General features: G+C 44.8%; 1 protein-coding gene across 1 annotated transcript; it reads left to right on the top strand.

Annotated features, from left to right (window-relative positions):
- Nucleotides 1–82: 82 nt before the first annotated feature.
- Nucleotides 83–20,299, top strand: CLN5 (CLN5 intracellular trafficking protein). The gene is made up of 4 exons (XM_065423659.1): nt 83–195; nt 3,974–4,139; nt 5,627–5,852; nt 19,596–20,299. The coding sequence occupies exons 1-4, from the start codon at nt 83–85 to the stop codon at nt 20,105–20,107; spliced, it is 1,017 nt and encodes a 338-aa protein (XP_065279731.1). The 3' UTR covers nt 20,108–20,299.
- Nucleotides 20,300–20,518: the final 219 nt, after the last annotated feature.

The raw sequence follows: 20,518 nt of genomic DNA, 5'->3' as shown, positions 1-20,518 counted from the left end.
TTCATCCCCACCCGGGACAGCTTACTGTGGTCAGGCATCTGGACCAGCGGCCAGGGGCTGTCGGCGGGGGCTGCGCCGAGGGATGAGGGTCGGTTGCCACCGGGAGCTGCTGTTGCTGCTGCTAGTGGTTGGGATGCCTGCCTCCCTTGCAGGATCCCAGCCCCAGCAACAACACAAGTGGCCTGTGCCTTACAGGTGAGTTGGTAGCCTGCACTGGAAGCAAGGCTGGCTCACTGTGTGTGTGTGTATATATCACTCCCACTTTGGGGTTTTAGACACTTAATTCAGAGCCTCTTTCCCTCTCCTCTTTGGGTGAGTGTGTGTAAACCAGATATCATTTTAAAGCTTCCTTGTTCAGGGGATCACACGGTTAAAAAGGCCTAGGTTGAGTGTCAGCCTGCAGCACTACAGTGACCCCTGGATTTGATTGCAGAAGTGGCTAATCATAGATACACAGCCAGGAGGAGTCTCTGTCCAAGTAGCTCTTTTTGAAATCAAAGGGCTGACTTATATCAGTATACAAGTGAGTAACATTTTGCAAGTTGCAGTTTTGGTCAAAGCCTTAAAAAACTTAAGAATGGCCATACTAGCCCAGCATTCTGTCCTCCAACAGTGGCTGGTGTCTGGTGCTTCAGAGGGAATGAGCTAGTTGGGCTAGATCAGGGGTCGGCAACCTCTGGCCTGCGGCTCGGGCCGGGCCGGTTTGTTTACCTGCCGTGTCAGCAGGTTCGGCCGATTGCGGCTCCCACTGGCTGCGGTTCGCCGTCCCAGGCCAATGGGGGCGGCGGGAAGCCGCGGCCAGCACATCCCTCACCCGCGCCGCTTCCCGCAGCCCCCATTGGCCTGGGACGGCGAACCACAGCCAGTGGGAGCCGCGATCGGTCGAACCTGCCGACACGGCAGGTAAACAAACTGGCCCAGCCCGCCAGGGTGCCTACCCTGGCGAGCCGCGTGCCAGAGGTTGCCGACCCCTGGGCTAGATGGACCACTGGTCTGATCCAGTATGGCCATTCTTATGTTTTTCTGTACAGCACATTATAAATCAAGCCATCTCTGAACTGTTTAAGCATAGAAACTGCAACTACTTCCCTTTTTCTGCCTGTAAAAGGTAGATTCTTAAACAAATACAAAAATCCAGGGGCAGTCTCTGAAAACAGGTTTCATAACTCCAGGAAGTCATTGGGCTTCACTGGTTTGAGTTGGCAAAAAGTTTTGTGAAATATTGTGTAACTAATTAAGATGGCTTTTTTGGTTTTTGCTTTCAAAATTCCAGTCCAGATTAGGAAGTTTGTAATGAGTCAAGAGCAAGCCTGAAAATCGCAGAGTGACGAAAGACGTTGAGGTCGCCATTGATTTCTTTTCTACAATGATTTTCCATCTTCTAAGGGTGTTGTTTAAGTGTCCTAAAAATTGGAGCATCTGTGTCAGGACTCCTTGAACCATTTTAGTAATTTTTTTACTAGTTCTAGTACATTAGTAAATCTAGTTTGCCAAAGGACTGTTTAAGTGAGACACCTGCTTTTTTCTGATACCTGTTTTAGTTTGGTAGACTCCATCCTCGCATTTCATTATTATACATAATGAGGTGTTAATAGTGATAATAATAATTAAAGTTTGGGATTTCTTTTTTAAGTCATTCAGAGTAATTCCTTGTTTGTCAGTGGCATCATATCAAATTCTCAATTTACAAGAGGATAGGGCCTTGTAGACTTGACCTGGAATCTGAAAATCAAGCTGTGTTCTTTCTAACTGGTGGATCTTGGCCACAAACAGTAATAAGTGCCATAATTTTTAGTGATACTTATAATTTAATTCTTATTGTAGTAAGCAGGAGCTGCAGGTGCCTGAGGCCTCAGAAAATCAGGTCAAAATATTTTGTAATTGTAACTTAGTTAACAATCGATATTGATGCATGAACTGATATAGAATCCTGCTCACTGTTCTATGGTTGTATGGAATCTTCAGTGCTAACAGAAGTTAATTGTGCCATAGAATTTTTTTCTTTAATTTAAATTAAAATTAAATATTCAGTGTTATAAAGTGAGAAGATAAGATTCTGAATACACACAGGGAGCTGATCTGTTGAAGGTGATATTTTTGCATAGCCACTTTTTGTTTTTCCTAGGTTGGCCTTTGAGCATCTGCAGCAGTTTTTGGTGAACCAAATATGTTAAATATTTTCACACACATGCTCTCTTTCTCTCTCTCTCTCTAATTCATGTGAGCTAATTAACTTTATTAAAGGTAGATACATAAGATTCCAGTCCTGCAAACACACATGCTTAACTTTAATGCCAGGAGTTGTCTCACTGATTTAATTGTATTAAGCTATATGCAGTCCACAGAACAAATTTTAATCTGGTTGATTATTTTTTTATTTTAAATTAACAAATACAAAAGCCTCAAAGAAACTCTGCAATCAAAATTACAGTGGAAGAATATTTAGGACTCAATTCTGTATTTCTTTCCCTTCCTCTATAGCTGGAGCTTACTACTGAACACAGATGAAATTCTATGTCTGGTAGGAAGTTTCAATCCTGCTCCATAGCCTGTACATTTAATAAACAAATGGAATTGTGCATGTGATTGTAGGAGGATTTTGGGAGAAGGGATAGTAATACATGTAGAAGTTTTGTCTGACTTATGTGGGGAAGGACTTGTGGGAGTGGGTAGAGAGGGGTGTTAACTATTACATCTAGTGAGTGTATGGGGGATGGAGGGGGCAGTGTGTTCCTAGTATCAAAGACTGATTACTGAATGCTAGAAAGGAAACAAAACACATAGTAACTGAGGGATTGTTCCTCCATCCACTGAAGTCAGTGGGGGTTTGACGTTGACTTCAGTGGGCGCAGAATTAGGCCCTATAATTTCAAACTTGTTGAAACAAAACCAACCCTTATAAAGCATATAAGGGCCTGATCATCTCATATCTTTACTGAAATAAGCATATTTAATATCTTGCTCTTGTAAGAGGGGGGAGAATATTTAAGTTGTGTGTTTGGATGCTGTTTATAATTTAATGTGAGGAGGAACAGGACCTAAGTGAAATATAGTGAATGAGTTAGAGTAGAATTTGAAGGTCGTTGGAGAACTTTTGAAGTGGAGAAATCATGGTTTTATGGTCTATATTGATAGTACTGTACATGTAGAGTCTGTTTTTTCAGTTATTTTGAAAACAAGGTATGATTACCTAGAATGAGGTTTAATGGGAGAGCTGAAAATCTCTGGAAGAAATGTGTGGATTTCAGATTCTTAGGCCTTCTTTATATGGGGGAAATTGACTGGCATCATTATTCCAGAATAGCTGTTGTGGTATAATTTAGCTATTCCAAAATAACTCCTTTTATCGACATGCTGTTTCAGAATAAAAGTGATCTCATTTCTGAATAATTACTCCACTTTGTGAGGAGAGTAATTATTTTGGAGTAAAGTCACTTTTATTCCAGAATAGTGTCTACAGGGGTGCTATTCTGGAATACTTATTGCTGAATGGTTATTCCAGAATAGCTATTTCCTGTGTAGATAAAGCCCTTGGGACCAAATTTTGAAACAGATCTTAAACCAACCTCTAATCTTGTGACCACAGTGTAGTGTGTGCAAGTTACTTGCGAGTACAAGTACATTACAGTGCAATTAACATTGTTTCCCACATTAGACATCTAAATGTTATTATTTGCACTCACATATTGAAGATGCAAGTTTAAGCCTCAGTCCTACAAACATGCACATGAGTAATCCCATTAACTCATCTGTGTACGTGTTTTCAGGGTTGGGGTCTTATGACTTTTAAAGGTGCTGCACACCCATAGCTCCCATTGACTTGAAGGGGAGCTCCAGGTATTCAGAACTTCTAAAAATCAGGCCATTAGAGGCTGTTTTGGAAAGTGGCTCTTAAAATAAGTGTCTTTGTGGCATCCTACTTTTCCTCTGAAGCAACACAGAAAGTTTTCCATGCTTTTGTTTTTAAACGTAGGCGTTTTGATTACCGTCCGAAAACAGATCCCTATTGTCAAGCTCGTTACACTTTCTGTCCTACTGGCTGTCCCATTCCAGCAATGAAGGATGAGGATGTCATTGAAGTCTATCGATTACAAGCTCCAGTGTGGGAATTCAAATATGGGGATCTGCTTGGACATTTGGTAAGGTGATGTTTTCATTTAACAAAAATGTATTAGTTTCAAATCAGTTAAATTCAGCAGCAAATGTCAACAGTAGGACTTCATTCATTATAATATTTAAGCATAGTTGTGTGGAATATTGGAGGCTATGGGCTAGAAAACTGCTAACCTTGAAACAAGAGTTATGGAAGTAATTCAAGACAGATTAGGAAAAGAACATGATGTGGTATTTTTGCCCTTGCATACCAAGGATTGGAAATGTATTGTGTGTGCATTACCTTGTATTTATTTGCATTTTTGCATTGACTTTAACATCACTTACAAAGAACACTTTGAATTGGTCCTTTATGACAAAATATCTGGCTAATGTGTAGGAAAGATCTTGTTAATCTTATACATCTACAGCTTTGTTTTTTAAAATGAAGAAGTAAGATCTCACAGTAAACAAAGTCTGATTTGAATTAAATTTTGTATGAACATGGATATCTGTCTGATCTGAAAAACAAGCTGCAGTCTGCCCTGTGGATCACTCACTGACAGTGTTGCCAACTCTTTCGACTTCTATTACAAGTCTCACAATATATGGTGTTTCTCTTAAAGCCTCAGCTCCTGGAATCATGTGAATGCAACAGAACCTCAGCTGCTTTTTTTTTAAAGTAAATATCTAGCTGTTATGGTTGCAGAGGGAAGCTTAAATATGCGCACTATAGAGCAGTGGTTCTCAAACTAGGTCCGCCGCTTGTTCAGGGAAAGCCCCTGGCGGGCCGGGCCGGTTTGTTTACCTGTCGCGTCCGCAGGTTTGGCTGATCGCGGCTCCCGTTCGCTGCAGCAGGAAGCGGCGCGGGCCGAGGGATGTGCTGGCCGCCCTTCCTGCAGCCCCCATTGGCTTGGAGTGACGAACCGCGGCCAGTGGGAGCCGTGATCGGCCGAACCTGCGGACACGGCAGGTAAACAAACTGGCCCGGCCCGCCAGGGGCTTTCCCTGAACAAGCGGCAGCCCTAGTTTGAGAACCACTGTTCTAGAGAGTAAAAAATGAGAAGGCAAATAAACTGAATCCAACACTTATTGTTAACAGCATGAATTTTAAGGTAATTCCATGATTTTGGGGCCTGACTCATGATTTTTGAATGCTTGTAGATGGCAACACTGAGGTTTTCAAATGGTTTACATTACTTTGTACAGGATTGAGTCCACAAAAGGAGCTTCATTTGTTGATCCTTGGTCCACAATTTGGGAGGTTGGAGGGGGGATATGCAGAGATAAGAGGAAGTTTGATGCTTAACTCCGATTCAATATCTAACTCCTAATTACCACTACTACAGGCTGCAAATGGAAGTCGGTGCAGGATCCAGACAAGTATGATGTGAATCAATATTTGTGTAATTTAGCGTGGTACATCCCATTTTACAGAACCCTATTTTCTAAACTACTGTACAGTAGGTAAGTAATGCAAAGTGAAGTAGGCCCTACAAAACTGTTTTCCTTTGTGTTCATGACCTTTCCTCAGAATATTATGCATGATGCTGTTGGCTTCAAGAGCTCTCTAACTGGCAAAAACTACACAATGGAATGGTATGAACTCTTCCAGCTTGGGAACTGCACATTTCCACATCTCCGGCCTGACATGGATGCACCATTCTGGTGTAATCAGGGAGCTGCATGCTTTTATGAAGGAATAGATGATGTACACTGGAAGGAAAATGGGACCTTGGTTCTGGTGACCACTATATCAGGTAGATTTCAGAATCCTGTGGTGACACTAATACCATAATGTACTAAGACAGGCTCACATTCACGTCAGACAGTATCTTTCCACTCACTTTTTGTGAGTCATTTGCAATGCAGAGTGATTAAAGCTGTTAATTTGAAATTGAAATATTACTCTTCTAATTTTCTTAATATAGGAAGTGATATGGTAATACTGTCCTTTGAACAAGCCATGCTAAAAAGATGCTGTTAAGTGAGAATTGCTTGGAATGTCACATGAGCACCTCTGCAAGAATAGTGGAGTCTTTTGAGTGTAAAAATAGCCTCTTTTCATACACTTGTGCTGGAACACAACCTCCTGCTGTGAAGTGGCAGATGAATTTTTAAATGGAAAAAATTGAGAGAATTGTGTTGTGCTCTTGAACTGATAAGTAGGACATAACAGGAAATGCTCTCAAGAACAGCTACAGTCACTCATCTTTTTCCCCCCCAACTGTTGTATCATAAAACTGCAAATAATCCCAGTAGCAGTAATAGGCCTATCTATCACATACTGCGGGTCAAGTGGTGTATTTATTATACTTAGTCTTTTTGTATAGCTCACCAAAATAGCTTCTTGGTTCAATCTACAGTATGGGCTCATCACAGCTCCTCAATGTGAAACTGAAATGCTAGAATAAAAAATAACTCTCTCCTTAATAAATACTGAACAAATTGCATGCAAAGCTCATACAAGAATGTGCTGCCTTTTAAATAACGTGTAGAAGTATTCAGTATGTTCATCTAGCCTGCTAAGGCTCTGGCACACTCTACAGGCTGCTTTTCTTTCTAAGCAGCGAAAATCAGATTAAAACTACAGCCCTGTGTGTTTCAAATGCTAACGTGATGTGTTATTCTACCTAAGTTCCCTTCCATTTTCATCAGTTTGGCACCTCAACCTTTGAGTCTGCAGATTCCATCTGACCGATGCTGCTAAGAAATAAAAAGCAGCCCATATAATGTGACAGAGCCGTAACTTATTAAATACGTGGGCCTCCTCCATGTTGATCAGATGTCCACACCAGTTCTTTCAGATCTGTTGGTAGCTTCTGGTACTGTTGATCATAATGTATTTTTGACCTTTCCTGTGGGTCCTAGCAGGAGTGGTTAGAATATTACTTGTGAGGTACTTTCCTCTTGGGGAGATGCTATAGTGTAGTTTTGGCAGGTTGCTCATTTTCCCAAGGGACTTTTGTGAAGTGTAATCCTTGACTCCATTCCATTTTCCCTGTTCTCTGGCACATATGTGAATCTGCTTGGGGAGAAAGTCAGATGGTTTGGGTTGTACTGCTGCAGCATGTTGATGACACTCATACATCTTTGACCTGAATCTCTCTTACCATGTGTCTTGTATAATCATATGTACATGTGCAAATTGGGTGTAGATAGGAATTGCCAGACAGGATCAGGTCCATGGTCTATCTACTCCAATTTGCTATCTCTGACAATGGTCAGCAACAGGTGCTTCAGAAGCAGGTGCAAAAAACCTACAGTAGGGAGATGTGGGATAATCTGCCCCCCCATGATGGCCTCTTACTTCCTAATTCAGGGATCGGCAACCTTTGGCACGCGGCTCGCCAGGGTAAGCACCCTGGTTCACTGGTTCAGCCGATCGTGGCTCCCACTGGCCACGGTTCGCCGTCCCAGGCCAATGGGGGCTGCAGGAAGCTGCGCGAGCCGAGGGATATATTCCTTCTGAGACTCTGCTATTGTTTCCTTATGCCATATCTAAGGATTTAACTGCCTTTACTTTTGACTTTAGGGCATTTTTTACTAGTCTCCTCCTTTTTATTGAAATATTCCTTTCTAAAGTTTAGTGTAATTATGTTGGGTTTTGGTACCTGACTTCCCCATTGGATGTTGAATCTAATTGTATTGTGGTCATTACTACTTAGTGCAGGGGAGGGCAAACTATGGCCTGTGGTCCGGATCCAGCCCGTCAGGGCTTTCAATCCGTCCTGCGGGACTGCCAGCCCCGTGGCGCAGCGAGGCTAAGCCAGGCTCCCTGTCTGCCCTGGCCCTGCGCCGCTCCCGGAAGCGGCCTACACCACGTCCCTGCGGCCCCTGGAGGAGGGGGGGGCCGAGGGCTCTGCGCAGGCACTGCCCCCCGCAGCTCCCATTGGCCGGGAATGAGGAACCGTGGCCAATGGGAGTTTCGGGGGTGGTACCTGCAGGCGAGGGCAGCGTGCAGTTAAGCCCCACCCCCAGGAGCCACTGCCGGACATGCTGGCCACTTCCGGGAGCGACGCGGGGCCAGGGCAGGCAGGGAGCCTGCCTTAGCCCCGCTGTGCGCCGCTGCCACCCCGGAGTCGCTCAAGGTAAGCGGTACCGGGCTGGAGCCTGCACCCCAAACCCCTTCTGCACCCCAACCCCCTGCCCTGAGCCCCCTGCTTCACCCCCATCCCTCCTGCACCCAACCCCCAGCCCTGAGTCCCCTGCCACACCCCTCCTGTACCCCAACCCCCTACCCTGAGTCCCATTTCCCCCCCCCCCCCCCGCACCATATGCAGAACATTGCAGAATTTTAATTTTTTGGTGCAGAATTCCCTCAGGAGTACCAGGGTTCTGTGTGGCGCAATCTGGGTGCAGGCAGCTCGGTGCGGGGTTCTGGATGCAGGGGGGATGGGACTCTATAGGGGAGTCCAGGTGAAGGTGGTTAGGGCTCAGTGTGTGTGTGTGTGTGTGGGGGGGGGGGGGGGTCAGGGTGCAGCTGATCAGTGGGATGACCTGGACCTCCGCACCCAGACACACACACACACACATGGTGCAGAGCTTCCTGCAGCCAGGGGAAGTTTCTGGGGTTTGATCTGGCCTAGCCCTGGCTGCTCTGTGCAGGGAAGGGGGAACTGCATCTCTGTCCTCCCCCCACCTCCCCCTCCAGTTGAGACTAATGTCCCTGGGCGGCCAGGACATGCCAGACCCCCCCTTCTCCCAGTGACAGAACAGAGGCATCTGAGCTGCCAGGGAGGGATGAGTAAGTACTGGTGCAGCTTCTTTTTGCTTCCCCACAGAAACCATTTTCTGCAAGGAAGCAAAGGGAATCTGTGTGCGCGTGTATGTGTGTATTTTTCTGCTGCATCGCAGTTGTGCAGAACTTCCCCAGGACTATCAGTTCTTTCAACCTTTCCTCACAGATCAGGTTTTCTAAACCTTTTATCGTTTTTGTTGCTCTCTTTGGACTTTCTCCAATTTGTACATATCTATCTAAAGTGTACTGTGCAAAACTGGAAGCAGTACTCCAGCTGAGGCCCCACCAGAGCTGAGTAGAATGGAACAATTACCTTCCAGGTCTTGTATATGACACCTTGTTAATATGTCCCAAAATTACATAACCTTTTTTGCAATTGTCCCATTGTTGATTTATATTCAGTTGTGATATAGTATAATCTCCAGATCCTTGTCTGCCGTGTTATTGCCTACCCAGTTATTCCCCATTTTTGTATTTGTGAATTTGAGTTGTGAAGTTTAGTACTTTGCACTTGTCTTTTAGATAATTCCATCTTATTGATTTCAGACGAATTCTGCAATTTATCAGTATCATTTTTGAATTCTAATCCAGTCCTCCAAAGTGTTTACAACCCCTCCCCCTTGGTGCCAGCCACAAATTTTATAAGCACAATCTCCACGCCATCATCCAAATCATTAATGAAAATATGGAATAGTGTCAGACCCAGGTCTGTAGGACCTTCTTGTAGGTTTTGGTCCTGATGACCTTGGGGCCCAATCCTGCAAAAACTAAGCAAATCAGCACTACCAAGAGTCTGCAGTTTTGGGCTCCTAACACCACAGAATTTCTTGTGCAATTGTGGCTTTCTGGTATTTTCACTGTGATAGGAGAATGCTCTGGAAATCACTTTCTTCATTGCTCTGACGATGGAGTGTGTTGACCTTCAGAAAATACTGCATGGCACTTTTACTCCCTGAGACCTTAACTTAGTAAGAAATGTGTGTGGGTTGAATTTCTTCAGCGGGTAGGTCTGAACGTTTTTTGAGTAGCTTGTGCCAGTTTTGGCGATTTGACATTTTGTAATATTTGAAAATCACTTTAAAGGGGCACAGAGTTGTTAGTAAGGACATGTGTTTTGAAACATTAAAAAAGTAAAGAAGATAATTTTATAATTTCAATTGCATGCCCAGTTCGTGCATAATCTTTTAATAAGTTGTTTGTTGCGGCCAGTGCTTTTTATTTAACAATAAAAATCCCAGTCTTGTGAAGAGAGGGAAACGCCATCCCACGATATACACTGCAGTACACTCCAAGAATATGAAGTGTAATTAAAATTCCTCTCTGTGCAGCATACAATGGCAGGGTAGTTGTTAATACAGGATTTATGACTTGCTATATTATGAACCTGAATCATAGGCAGTTCCAAAAATTCAACCAACAGTGATAAAAGAATAGGATTGTTGTTGTTTGTATTGCAGCTATGAAGCCCCACTTATGGCTCAGGAGGACTCCATTGCTCTAGGTGCTGTACAAACACAGTACAAAAAGACAGTTTCTGCCCCCAAAGAGCTTCCAATCTAAGTGAAAACAGGTGGATACAGACAGACAGGGGAGTACAAGGAAACAATGAGACAATATTGGTCAGTATGATAGGCAGTGGTCTCAGCAAACCGTTGTCAAGTTTTTTGTAGACTTTGGGGCAAAGGTGCTGTCAAGGCTGTATCCCTACTTTGAACTTTAGGGTACAAATGTAGGGGCCTGCATGAAAACTGCTAAGCTTATCTACCAGCTTAGCTCTGGTCCCGCTGCCACCATTCTCGATGGATTCCCTCCCTGGGAAGCCTTGAGAAACCTTTCACCAATTCCCTGGTGAATACAGATCCAAACTGCTTGGATCTTAAACAAGGAGAGATTGACCCTTCCCCCCTCCTTCCTTTCACCAACTCCTGGTGAATACAGATCCAAACCCCCTTTGGATCTTAAAACAAGGAGAAATTGACCCTTCCCCCCTCCTTCCTTTCACCAACTCCTGGTGAATACAGATCCAAACCCCCTTTGGATCTTAAAACAAGGAGAAATCAATCAGGTTTTAAAAAAGAAGGCTTTTAATTAAAGCAAAAGGTAAAAATCATCTCTGCAAAATCAGTATGGAAAATAACTTTACAGGGTAATCAAACTTAAAGAGCTCAGAGGAATCCCCTCTGTCTTAGGTTCAAAGTATAGCAAACAAGATAAGCACTTTAGTAAAAGGTACATTTACAAGTTGAGAAAACAAAGTAAATCTAAGACGCCTTGCCTGGCTTTTACTTACAATTTTGAAATAAGAGAGACTTGTTTAGAAAGATGGGGAGAACCTGGATTGATGTCTGGTCCCTCTCAGTCCCAAGAGCGAACAACCCCTTAAACAAAGGACACACACAAAAGCCTTTCCCCCCCCAAGATTTGAAAGTATCTTGTCCCCTTATTGGTCCTCTGGGTCAGGTGTCAGCCAGGTTACCCGAGCTTCTTAACCCTTTACAGGTAAAAGGATTTTAGAGTCTCTGACCAGGAGGGACTTTAGTACTGTACACAGGAGAGCTGTCACCCTTCCCTTTATAGTTATGACACGCCCCCCAAATCACAGATAGTGTTGGACGTTCGGTTCCACACTGGCTGGGATTTCTTCCTGGAGTTCTAGGAGAAAACAGAGTTAACAAGACACATGTACCTTTAGACATACTACTGATTATATAAAAACTAACAATATGTTTCATTACAAGAACAATTGTTAACCAGTTAACTCTGGGAAACTTTCCCGGGAGAGTGCATCAGCCACTTTGTTAGAAGCTCCCGAAATGTGTTGTATTTCAAAATCAAAATCTTGGAGGGCTAAACTCCACCGAAGAAGTTTTTTGTTATTTCCCTTGGCGGTATGAAGCCACTGTAGCGCAGCATGGTCTGTTTGTAGTTGGAAACGCCGTCCCCAAACATATGGGCGTAGCTTTTCCAGCGCGTACACAATGGCGTAGCATTCCTTTTCGCTGATTGACCAGTGGCTTTCCCTCTCAGACAGTTTCTTGCTGAGAAACACGACAGGATGGAATTCTTGATCTGGTCCTTCCTGCATTAAAACTGCTCCCACGCCTCGCTCGGAAGCATCTGTGGTTACTAGGAACGGTTTGTCAAAGTCTGGGGCCCTTAGCACAGGGTCAGACATGAGTGTTGCCTTAAGCTGGTTAAAGGCCTTTTGACACTTATCAGTCCACTGAACTGTATTTGGCTGTTTCTTTCTGGTTAGGTCTGTCAGCGGGGCGGCGATTTGGCTGTAGTGTGGTACAAATCGCCTATAATATCCGGCCAAGCCTAAGAAGGATTGGACCTGTTTCTTTGACTTTGGAACCGGCCACTTTTGGATAGCATCCACTTTGGCCTGTAGGGGATTTATAGTTCCTTGACCCACCTGGTGCCCCAGGTACGTCACTCTGTTTTGGCCTATTTGACACTTTTTAGCCTTAACAGTTAGTCCTGCCTGCCGGATGCGCTCGAAGACTTTTTTCAGGTGCTCCAGGTGTTCTGTCCATGAATCAGAAAAAATGGCCACATCATCGAGGTAGGCAACTGCAGATTCTCCCAATCCTGCTAGGAGACCATCTACAAGTCTTTGGAAGGTGGCGGGTGCATTTCGCAACCCGAAAGGGAGTACATTGAATTCATACACCCCTGCCTGGGTGACGAAGGCTGACCTTTCCTTAGCGGGTTCATCTAGTGGTACTTGCCAGTACCCTTTGGTTAAGTCTAAAGTAGAGATGAATTGGGCATGTCCCAATTTTTCCAATAGCTCATCTGTGCGTGGCATTGGATAGTTGTCAGGACGAGTTACAGCATTTAGCTTACGGTAGTCCACGCAAAAGCGTATTTCCCCATCTGGTTTGGGAACTAGAACCACTGGAGATGCCCATGCACTGGTAGAGGGGCGGATTATACCCATCTGTAGCATGTCCTGGATCTCCCTTTGTATAGCCGCTTGGGCATGAGGTGACTCCCGGTAGGGTGGGGTTCTAATTGGGTGAGCATTACCTGTGTCAATGGAGTGGTATGCCCGTTCGGTCCGTCCTGGAGTGGCTGAGAAAATCGGTGCAAAGCTTGTGCATAGCTCCTTTATCTGCTGTCGCTGCAGACGTCCCAGGGTCGTGGAGAGGTTCACCTCTTCCACGCCACCATTCCTTTTTCCTTCATAGTAGACACCTGCAGGCCACTCCGCGTCATCAGTTTCCTGGGCTGTAAACTGGCAAACGTTTAATTCTCTAGAATAAAAGGGCTTAAGAGAATTAACATGGTATACCTTAGGCTTTATGTTGGAGGTGGGGGAGGCTATGAGATAGTTAACAGCTCCTAGGCGCTCCTGGACCGTGAATGGTCCTTCCCACGACGCTTCCATTTTATGGGCCTGGAGCGCCTTTAAGACCATGACTTGGTCTCCTACTTTGAAGGACCGTTCTCTGGAATGTTTATCATACCAGGCCTTTTGCTCTTCCTGAGCATCCTTTAGGTTTTCTTTAGCAAGGGCTAAAGAGTGTCGGAGGGTGTTTTGTAGGTTGCTTACAAAGTCTAGAATGTTAGTTCCTGGAGAAGGCGTAAACCCCTCCCATTGCTGCTTCACCAACTGTAATGGCCCCTTAACCTCGCGGCCATACACAAGTTCAAATGGTGAAAACCCTAAACTGGGATGTGGTACAGCCCTGTAGGCAAAAAGCAACTGCTGCAACACTAGGTCCCAATCATTGGAGTGTTCATTTACGAATTTACGTATCATGGCCCCCAAAGTTCCATTAAACCTCTCCACCAGACCATTGGTTTGATGGTGATGAGGGGTGGCAACCAAGTGATTCACCCCATGAGCTTTCCACAGGTTTTTCATGTTCCCTGCCAGGAAATTAGTTCCCGAATCTGTAAGGATGTCGGAGGGCCACCCTACCCTGGCAAAAATGTCTGCTAATGCCTGGCACACACTTTTAGCCTTGGTGTTGCTTAAGGGTACAGCTTCCGGCCATCGGGTAGCAAAATCCATGAAAGTCAGTACGTACTGCTTTCCTCTGGGTGTCTTCTTTGGGAAAGGACCCAGAATATCCACAGCTACTCGCTGAAATGGGACCTCAATTATGGGTAGTGGCTGGAGAGGGGCTTTAACCTGATCTTGGGGCTTTCCCACTCGTTGGCACACCTCACAAGACCGGACATAATTAGCAACGTCCTTGCCCATTCCCTCCCAGTGGAAGGACTTCCCCAACCGGTCTTTGGTTCTGTTCACCCCAGAATGGCCACTGGGATGATCATGGGCTAAGCTCAAGAGCTTTACCCGATACTTAGTGGGAACTACCAACTGTCTTTGAGGATGCCAGTCTTCCTGGTGCCCACCAGAAAGAGTCTCCTTGTATAAAAGTCCTTTTTCTACAACAAACCGGGATCGGTTAGAAGAGCTGAGAGGCGGTGGGGTGCTCCGTGCCGCCGCCCAAGCTTTTTGAAGGCTGTCATCTGCTTCCTGCTCGGCCTGGAACTGTTCCCTTGATGCTGGAGACATCAGTTCCTCCTTGGACTGTGGACTGAGGCTTGGTCCCTCTGGAAGCGATGCAGGTGCTGGGGCTGTTTCCATTGACTGTGAACCGCTGTCCGCTGGTGCACTATGTGGTATTTCAGGCTCTGGCTGAGCCTCTTGGGTAGGGTTATCTGCTGCTTCCACCAGTTCAGACTCGCTGGTGCCCTCTGGCATTGGAGTTGTAGACGGGCTTGCAAGCGCTGGACTCAGTGCTGGCAATGGTTCTGGTGCTGGGTGCGTTGCCAGTTCCGGTTCCGGGACTGGCTTTGGCTGGGTCTCTGGGATTGGATCCACTACGGCTGTTGCAGTCGTTGGCAGGGGATCCGGTTCCACCACCTGTGTTTGGGTCTCCGGTAACACAGACGGGGCCCTGGTGGACGGCTCAGGAACAGGGATGGGGGTGAAAGCTTGCTTAGCCTGGCTGCGGGTGACTATTCCCACCCTCTTGGCTAGCTTCACATGGTTGGCCAAGTCTTCCCCCAGTAGCATGGGAATGGGATAATTGTCATAGACTGCAAAAGTCCACATTCCTGACCAGCCCTTGTACTGGACATGCAACTTGGCTGTAGGCAAGGTTACAGACTGTGACACAAAGGGTTGAATTGTCACTGTAGCCTCCGGGTTGATGAGTTTGGGGTCCACTAGGGATTGGTGGATAGTTGACACTTGTGCCCCAGTGTCCCTCCAAGCGATAACCTTCTTTCCGCCCACTCTCAAGGTTTCCCTTCGCTCCGAGGGTATGAGAGAGGCATCTGGGTCTGGGGTTCTTTGGTGTGATTGGGGTGTAATGAACTGTATTCGGTTGGGGTTCTTGGGGCAGTGAGCCTTTATGTGCCCCAGTTCATTACATTTAAAACATCGCCCTGCTAAGGTATTACCGGGGCGATGTTGGTTGATGGAGACTGGTGTGGTGGGGTGAGAAGGCGTCTGGGGTTTTCCTTGGGATGTGGGTGGGGCCTTGGGTTGTCCCCGGTGATAAGGTTTTGTTTCGGCTTGCCCCTTCTGATATTCGCTCCAACTGCTACTAGCTTTTTTTTTTTCTGTCACCTCCACCCATTTGGCTCCAATCTCCCCCGCCTCGGTTACAGTTTTGGGCTTCCCATCTAGGATGTACCTTTCTATTTCCTCAGGAACACCCTCTAAAAACTGCTCCATTTGCAATAGGAAGGGCAACTCTTCCGTAGATTTAACATTTGCTCCTGATATCCAGGCATCCCAATTTTTCCCAATGTGGTAGGCATGTCGGGTAAATGACACATCAGGTTTCCACCTTAGGGCTCTGAACCGCCGACGGGCATGCTCAGGTGTTAGCCCCATTCTGATTCTGGCCTTGTTTTTAAAAAGTTCATAACTGTTCATGTGTTCCTTAGGCATTTCAGCCGCCACCTCTGCTAAGGGTCCACTGAGCTGCGGCCTCAGCTCTACCATGTACTGGGTTGGAGGGATGTCGTATCCAAGGCAGGCCCTTTCAAAATTTTCTAAGAAGGCCTCAGTATCATCGCCTGCCTTGTAGGTGGGGAATTTCCTGGGATGGGAAGTGGTACCTGGAGAGGAGTTGTTAGGATGGTCTGATGCACCCTGCCTAGTCCTTGCTGCTTCCAGTTCCATCTCTTTTTCTTTCAGCTCCATCTCTCTTTTATGGGCCTCCTGTTTGGCTTTTTCTTTTCTTTCTCTCAGCTCCATCTCTCTTTTATGGGCCTCCTGCTTGGCTTTTTCCAGCTCCATTTCTCTCTTGTGGGCCTCCTCTTTGGCTTTCTCTTCTCTGTCTCTCAGCTCCATCTCTCTCTTGTGGGCCCCCTCTTTGGCTTTCTCTTCTCTGTTTCTCAGCTCTATCTCTTTTTCTTTCAGCTCCATAGCTCTCTTGTGGGCCTCCTCTTTAGCTTTTTCTTCTTTGGTAGTCATTTTCCTGGTTTTCTTGTGCTGGGTCACACCCCTCTGCAGTTGACTGAAACTGGGATGTACTTAGCTCAGGCTCCTGCTGAGTGCTGCTGAGTTAACAGAGACTTTCTAACAAGCTACTCCCGAGGATGTAAAAAGAAAAAAAAAAAACAATTCACCTTGTAAATTACCTTTACTAGATCAAAGTTTGCTCACTTATTGAACCGTTCTCTTAACAAAGGACCTTGTTAAAAAAACTTAACACCTCTGCCTTCAGGCAAGGAGAGATAAGATATGCATCTACCTTCAGCTCTGCTTTCCAAGCAGCTAGAAGGAAAAAAAAATCTTACTGGCTTTTGGGTTTAAAACGATCCCACCGCTGTGCCACCATGTCAAGGCTGTATCCCTACTTTGAACTTTAGGGTACAAATGTAGGGGCCTGCATGAAAACTGCTAAGCTTATCTACCAGCTTAGCTCTGGTCCCGCTGCCACCATTCTCGATGGATTCCCTCCCTGGGAAGCCTTGAGAAACCTTTCACCAATTCCCTGGTGAATACAGATCCAAACTGCTTGGATCTTAAACAAGGAGAGATTGACCCTTCCCCCCTCCTTCCTTTCACCAACTCCTGGTGAATACAGATCCAAACCCCCTTTGGATCTTAAAACAAGGAGAAATTGACCCTTCCCCCCTCCTTCCTTTCACCAACTCCTGGTGAATACAGATCCAAACCCCCTTTGGATCTTAAAACAAGGAGAAATCAATCAGGTTTTAAAAAAGAAGGCTTTTAATTAAAGCAAAAGGTAAAAATCATCTCTGCAAAATCAGTATGGAAAATAACTTTACAGGGTAATCAAACTTAAAGAGCTCAGAGGAATCCCCTCTGTCTTAGGTTCAAAGTATAGCAAACAAGATAAGCACTTTAGTAAAAGGTACATTTACAAGTTGAGAAAACAAAGTAAATCTAAGACGCCTTGCCTGGCTTTTACTTACAATTTTGAAATAAGAGAGACTTGTTTAGAAAGATGGGGAGAACCTGGATTGATGTCTGGTCCCTCTCAGTCCCAAGAGCGAACAACCCCTTAAACAAAGGACACACACAAAAGCCTTTCCCCCCCCAAGATTTGAAAGTATCTTGTCCCCTTATTGGTCCTCTGGGTCAGGTGTCAGCCAGGTTACCCGAGCTTCTTAACCCTTTACAGGTAAAAGGATTTTAGAGTCTCTGACCAGGAGGGACTTTAGTACTGTACACAGGAGAGCTGTCACCCTTCCCTTTATAGTTATGACAGGTGCTTTTTTAAAGGAAGGATTTGAAGGAGAACAATGAAGTGGCTTTTGGAGTGTGTATGGGGAGCCTCTCTGAAACAGTGAGGGGCAGCATGGGAGAAAGCACAGGTGCTTATTTGAAAATTTAACAAGTAAGTGATGGATGCTGGCATCATGGGCCAATTAGAGGCTAGTGAATGAGAGATGGCTAGGTAGAGTAGGGATAGACAGTTAAAGGCTTTACAAGTGAAAATCAGCAGCTTGTATTTGATGCAATAGAGAAAGGGGATGAAAGAGAGAGGTGATGTGGTCAAGGAACAGGCTAGGAAAAGGGTCTTTGCAAGAGCATTTGAATAGATATGAGAAGGGCAAGACTGCAGCGGCGGCCGATTTAGCACAGTAGTGAAGACAAGCCCTTAGAGTTGTGTAAGGCATGTGACTTGGCACCATGTGACATTTTGATTAAAAACTAGAATGATATAAAATTAACGTGGCACACATTAAATTGATTAGAAATTCTCTAGTTGATAGGTCTCAAAATATAATTATAAGCAGGAAATCATCATTGAGTGGGTGTGTTTCCAGTGGGATCCCACAGGGATAGGTTCATGGCCCTACACTATTTAATATTTTTATCAATTACCTGGAAGAAAACATAAAATCATCACTGATAAAGTTTGTAGACACAAAAATAGCAGGAGTGATAAATAATGAAGACAGGTCACTGATTCAGACTGATCTGAATTGCTTAGTAAAGTGTGTGCAAGCAAACAATGTGTGTTTTAATATGGCTAAATGTAAATGTATACATCTAAAAACAAAGAATGTAGGCCGTACTTACATGAGGAGGGACTTACATGATGAGGGAAGCGGTGACACCGGAAAAGATTTGGGGTCATGGTGGATAAACAGCTGAATGTGAGCTCCCCGTGTGATGCTGTGACCAAAAGAGTTAATGCAATCCTAAGATGCATAAATAGTGGAACCTCTGTTTTTATAACCCTATATTTTACCTCTGTCTATATCCCTGTATTCTATCTCTGTATTTGGCACTGGTGTGATCACTACTGGAATACTGTGTCCAGTTCTGGCACCCACAATTCAAGAAGGATGTCGACTAATTGGAGAGTTCAGAGAAGAGCCATGAGAATGATTAAAGGATTAGAAAACGTGCCTGATAGTAATAGACTCAAAAAGGTCAATCTATTTAGCTTAACAAAGAGAAAGTTAAGGGATGACAAGGGGAATAAATGTTTAATAACAGGCTCGTCAGTCTAGCAGAGAAAGGTGTAACATAATCCAATGGCTGGAAGTTTGTTAGACAAATTCAGACTGGAAATAAGGTGTAAATTTTTAACAGTGAGGGTAATTAATAAGGCTAAGATTTTGTTATGAATATTTTTAGTAAAACTCACAGACAGGTCAGGGGCAATGAAGAAAAATTCACAGAAGCCCATGATCTGTCCCTGACTGTTACTAAAAATATCCATGATAAAATGGGAAGGGGCTGGGCAGCTGTAGGGTGGCTAGGAGCTCTGGGACCCCACCACCCGTGGGGCAGAGAGCTCCCCGGCCCCCCTGCCCCCTCCCCGGCAGTGGGAAGCTGCGGGGTACCCCCACTGCCCATGGCGGCTCAGAGCTTGGGGACCCACTGCCTCAGGTGGTGAGAGTACCTCACAGCTCCCTGCCGCTGCGGGAGGCAGCAGGACCCTGCAGCTCCCAGCCGTCGGGGCTGAAGTCACAGAGGTCTTTGGAAGTCAAGGATTCCATGACTTCTACAACCTCCATGACAAAATCATAGCCTTAGTAATTAACCATTGGAACAATTTACCAAGGGTTGTGGTGGATTCTCCAGCACTGGCAATTTTTAAATGATGTTTGGATGTTTTTCTAAAAGGCATGCTCATCGTGAATTATTTTGGGGAAGTTCTATGGCCTGTGTTATACACGAGGTCAAACTAGATGATCACAATGGTCCCTTCTAGCCTTGTAATCTATGAATTGTATGGATTTGTCAGTATTGTTTTTCATAATGCTTATGGACATATCCTATTTCTATTTTTTACAGGAACAATGTTTAACCAAATGGCAAAATGGGTACAATATGACAACGAAACTGGGATATACTATGAAACCTGGACAGTTCGAGCAAGTCCTGACAAGCATGCGGTAGTGTGGTTTGAATCTTATGAATGCTCGAAATTTATATTAAGAACATACCAGAAGTTGGCCGATTTAGGGGCTGTATTTAATAAGATACAAACAAATTATACCAGCATTACTTTGTTTACTGGAGAACCCATTTATTTGGGGAATGAAACATCTATTTTTGGACCTTTAGGAAACAAGACAGTGGCTGCAGCCATAAGAGATTTCTACTATCCATTCAAATCTCATCAGTCTATTGAAGAGTTCTTCTTGAATGTCTTAAAAATAGTAGATCAGGTTGTCTTAAACCACCAGTTTTACCTCTTTTACAACTTAGACTACTGGCTTTTACCTATAAAGTCCCCTTACATCAAAATAACTTATGAAGAGATCCCTTTACCTAATGAAGACAATACACGGGTTGGTTTGTAATTATTTCATTAGGTGTAGGTTCTATGGATATGCCTTGGGTGAAGAAAGAGTCCCCTTTCTTGCTAGCTGCATTACAGCCCCAGAATGCTAAAGGGGTTTGGACCTGTCATTGGCCACATGGTTGCAAGTCATCTGCTTCTTCTTAAAGAGGGGAGTCTACAGGAGCTGGTTACCAGCAGACACAGTGGCTTGCTAGCTTAACTCCATCAAAAATGTACCTTCTACCTGTTGGAACACTGTACATTTCATATTTGATGGAACTGGGACCAGTTGTCCTGGAACATGATGAAGTCAGCAGACATGGAAATGGGTTGAGAGCTGGTGGTAGATTACAGCTGTCATGCTGATGACTCCTTTGTTAGAAGGTGGTGGTGGTTGTTTTTGTTTTGCTTTTGGACAGCCTGACACCTT

This window comes from Emys orbicularis, chromosome 1 (genome assembly GCF_028017835.1).
Source record: "Emys orbicularis isolate rEmyOrb1 chromosome 1, rEmyOrb1.hap1, whole genome shotgun sequence".
Taxonomy (NCBI): Eukaryota; Metazoa; Chordata; order Testudines; family Emydidae; genus Emys; species Emys orbicularis.
Note: the sequence above shows the minus strand (reverse complement) of the source record. Positions and strands in the feature narration are given on the sequence as shown.

What these genes read in the sequence shown, in the direction of transcription:
- CLN5 (XM_065423659.1), top strand. Translation starts at nt 83, where the DNA reads ATGAGGGTCGGTTGCCACCGGGAGCTGCTGTTGCTGCTGCTAGTGGTT. An exon ending in AAGTGGCCTGTGCCTTACAG is followed by an intron (nt 196 to 3,973) that starts GTGAGTTGGTAG and finishes TTTTAAACGTAG; the next exon opens with GCGTTTTGATTACCGTCCGA. An exon ending in GGGATCTGCTTGGACATTTG is followed by an intron (nt 4,140 to 5,626) that starts GTAAGGTGATGT and finishes ACCTTTCCTCAG; the next exon opens with AATATTATGCATGATGCTGT.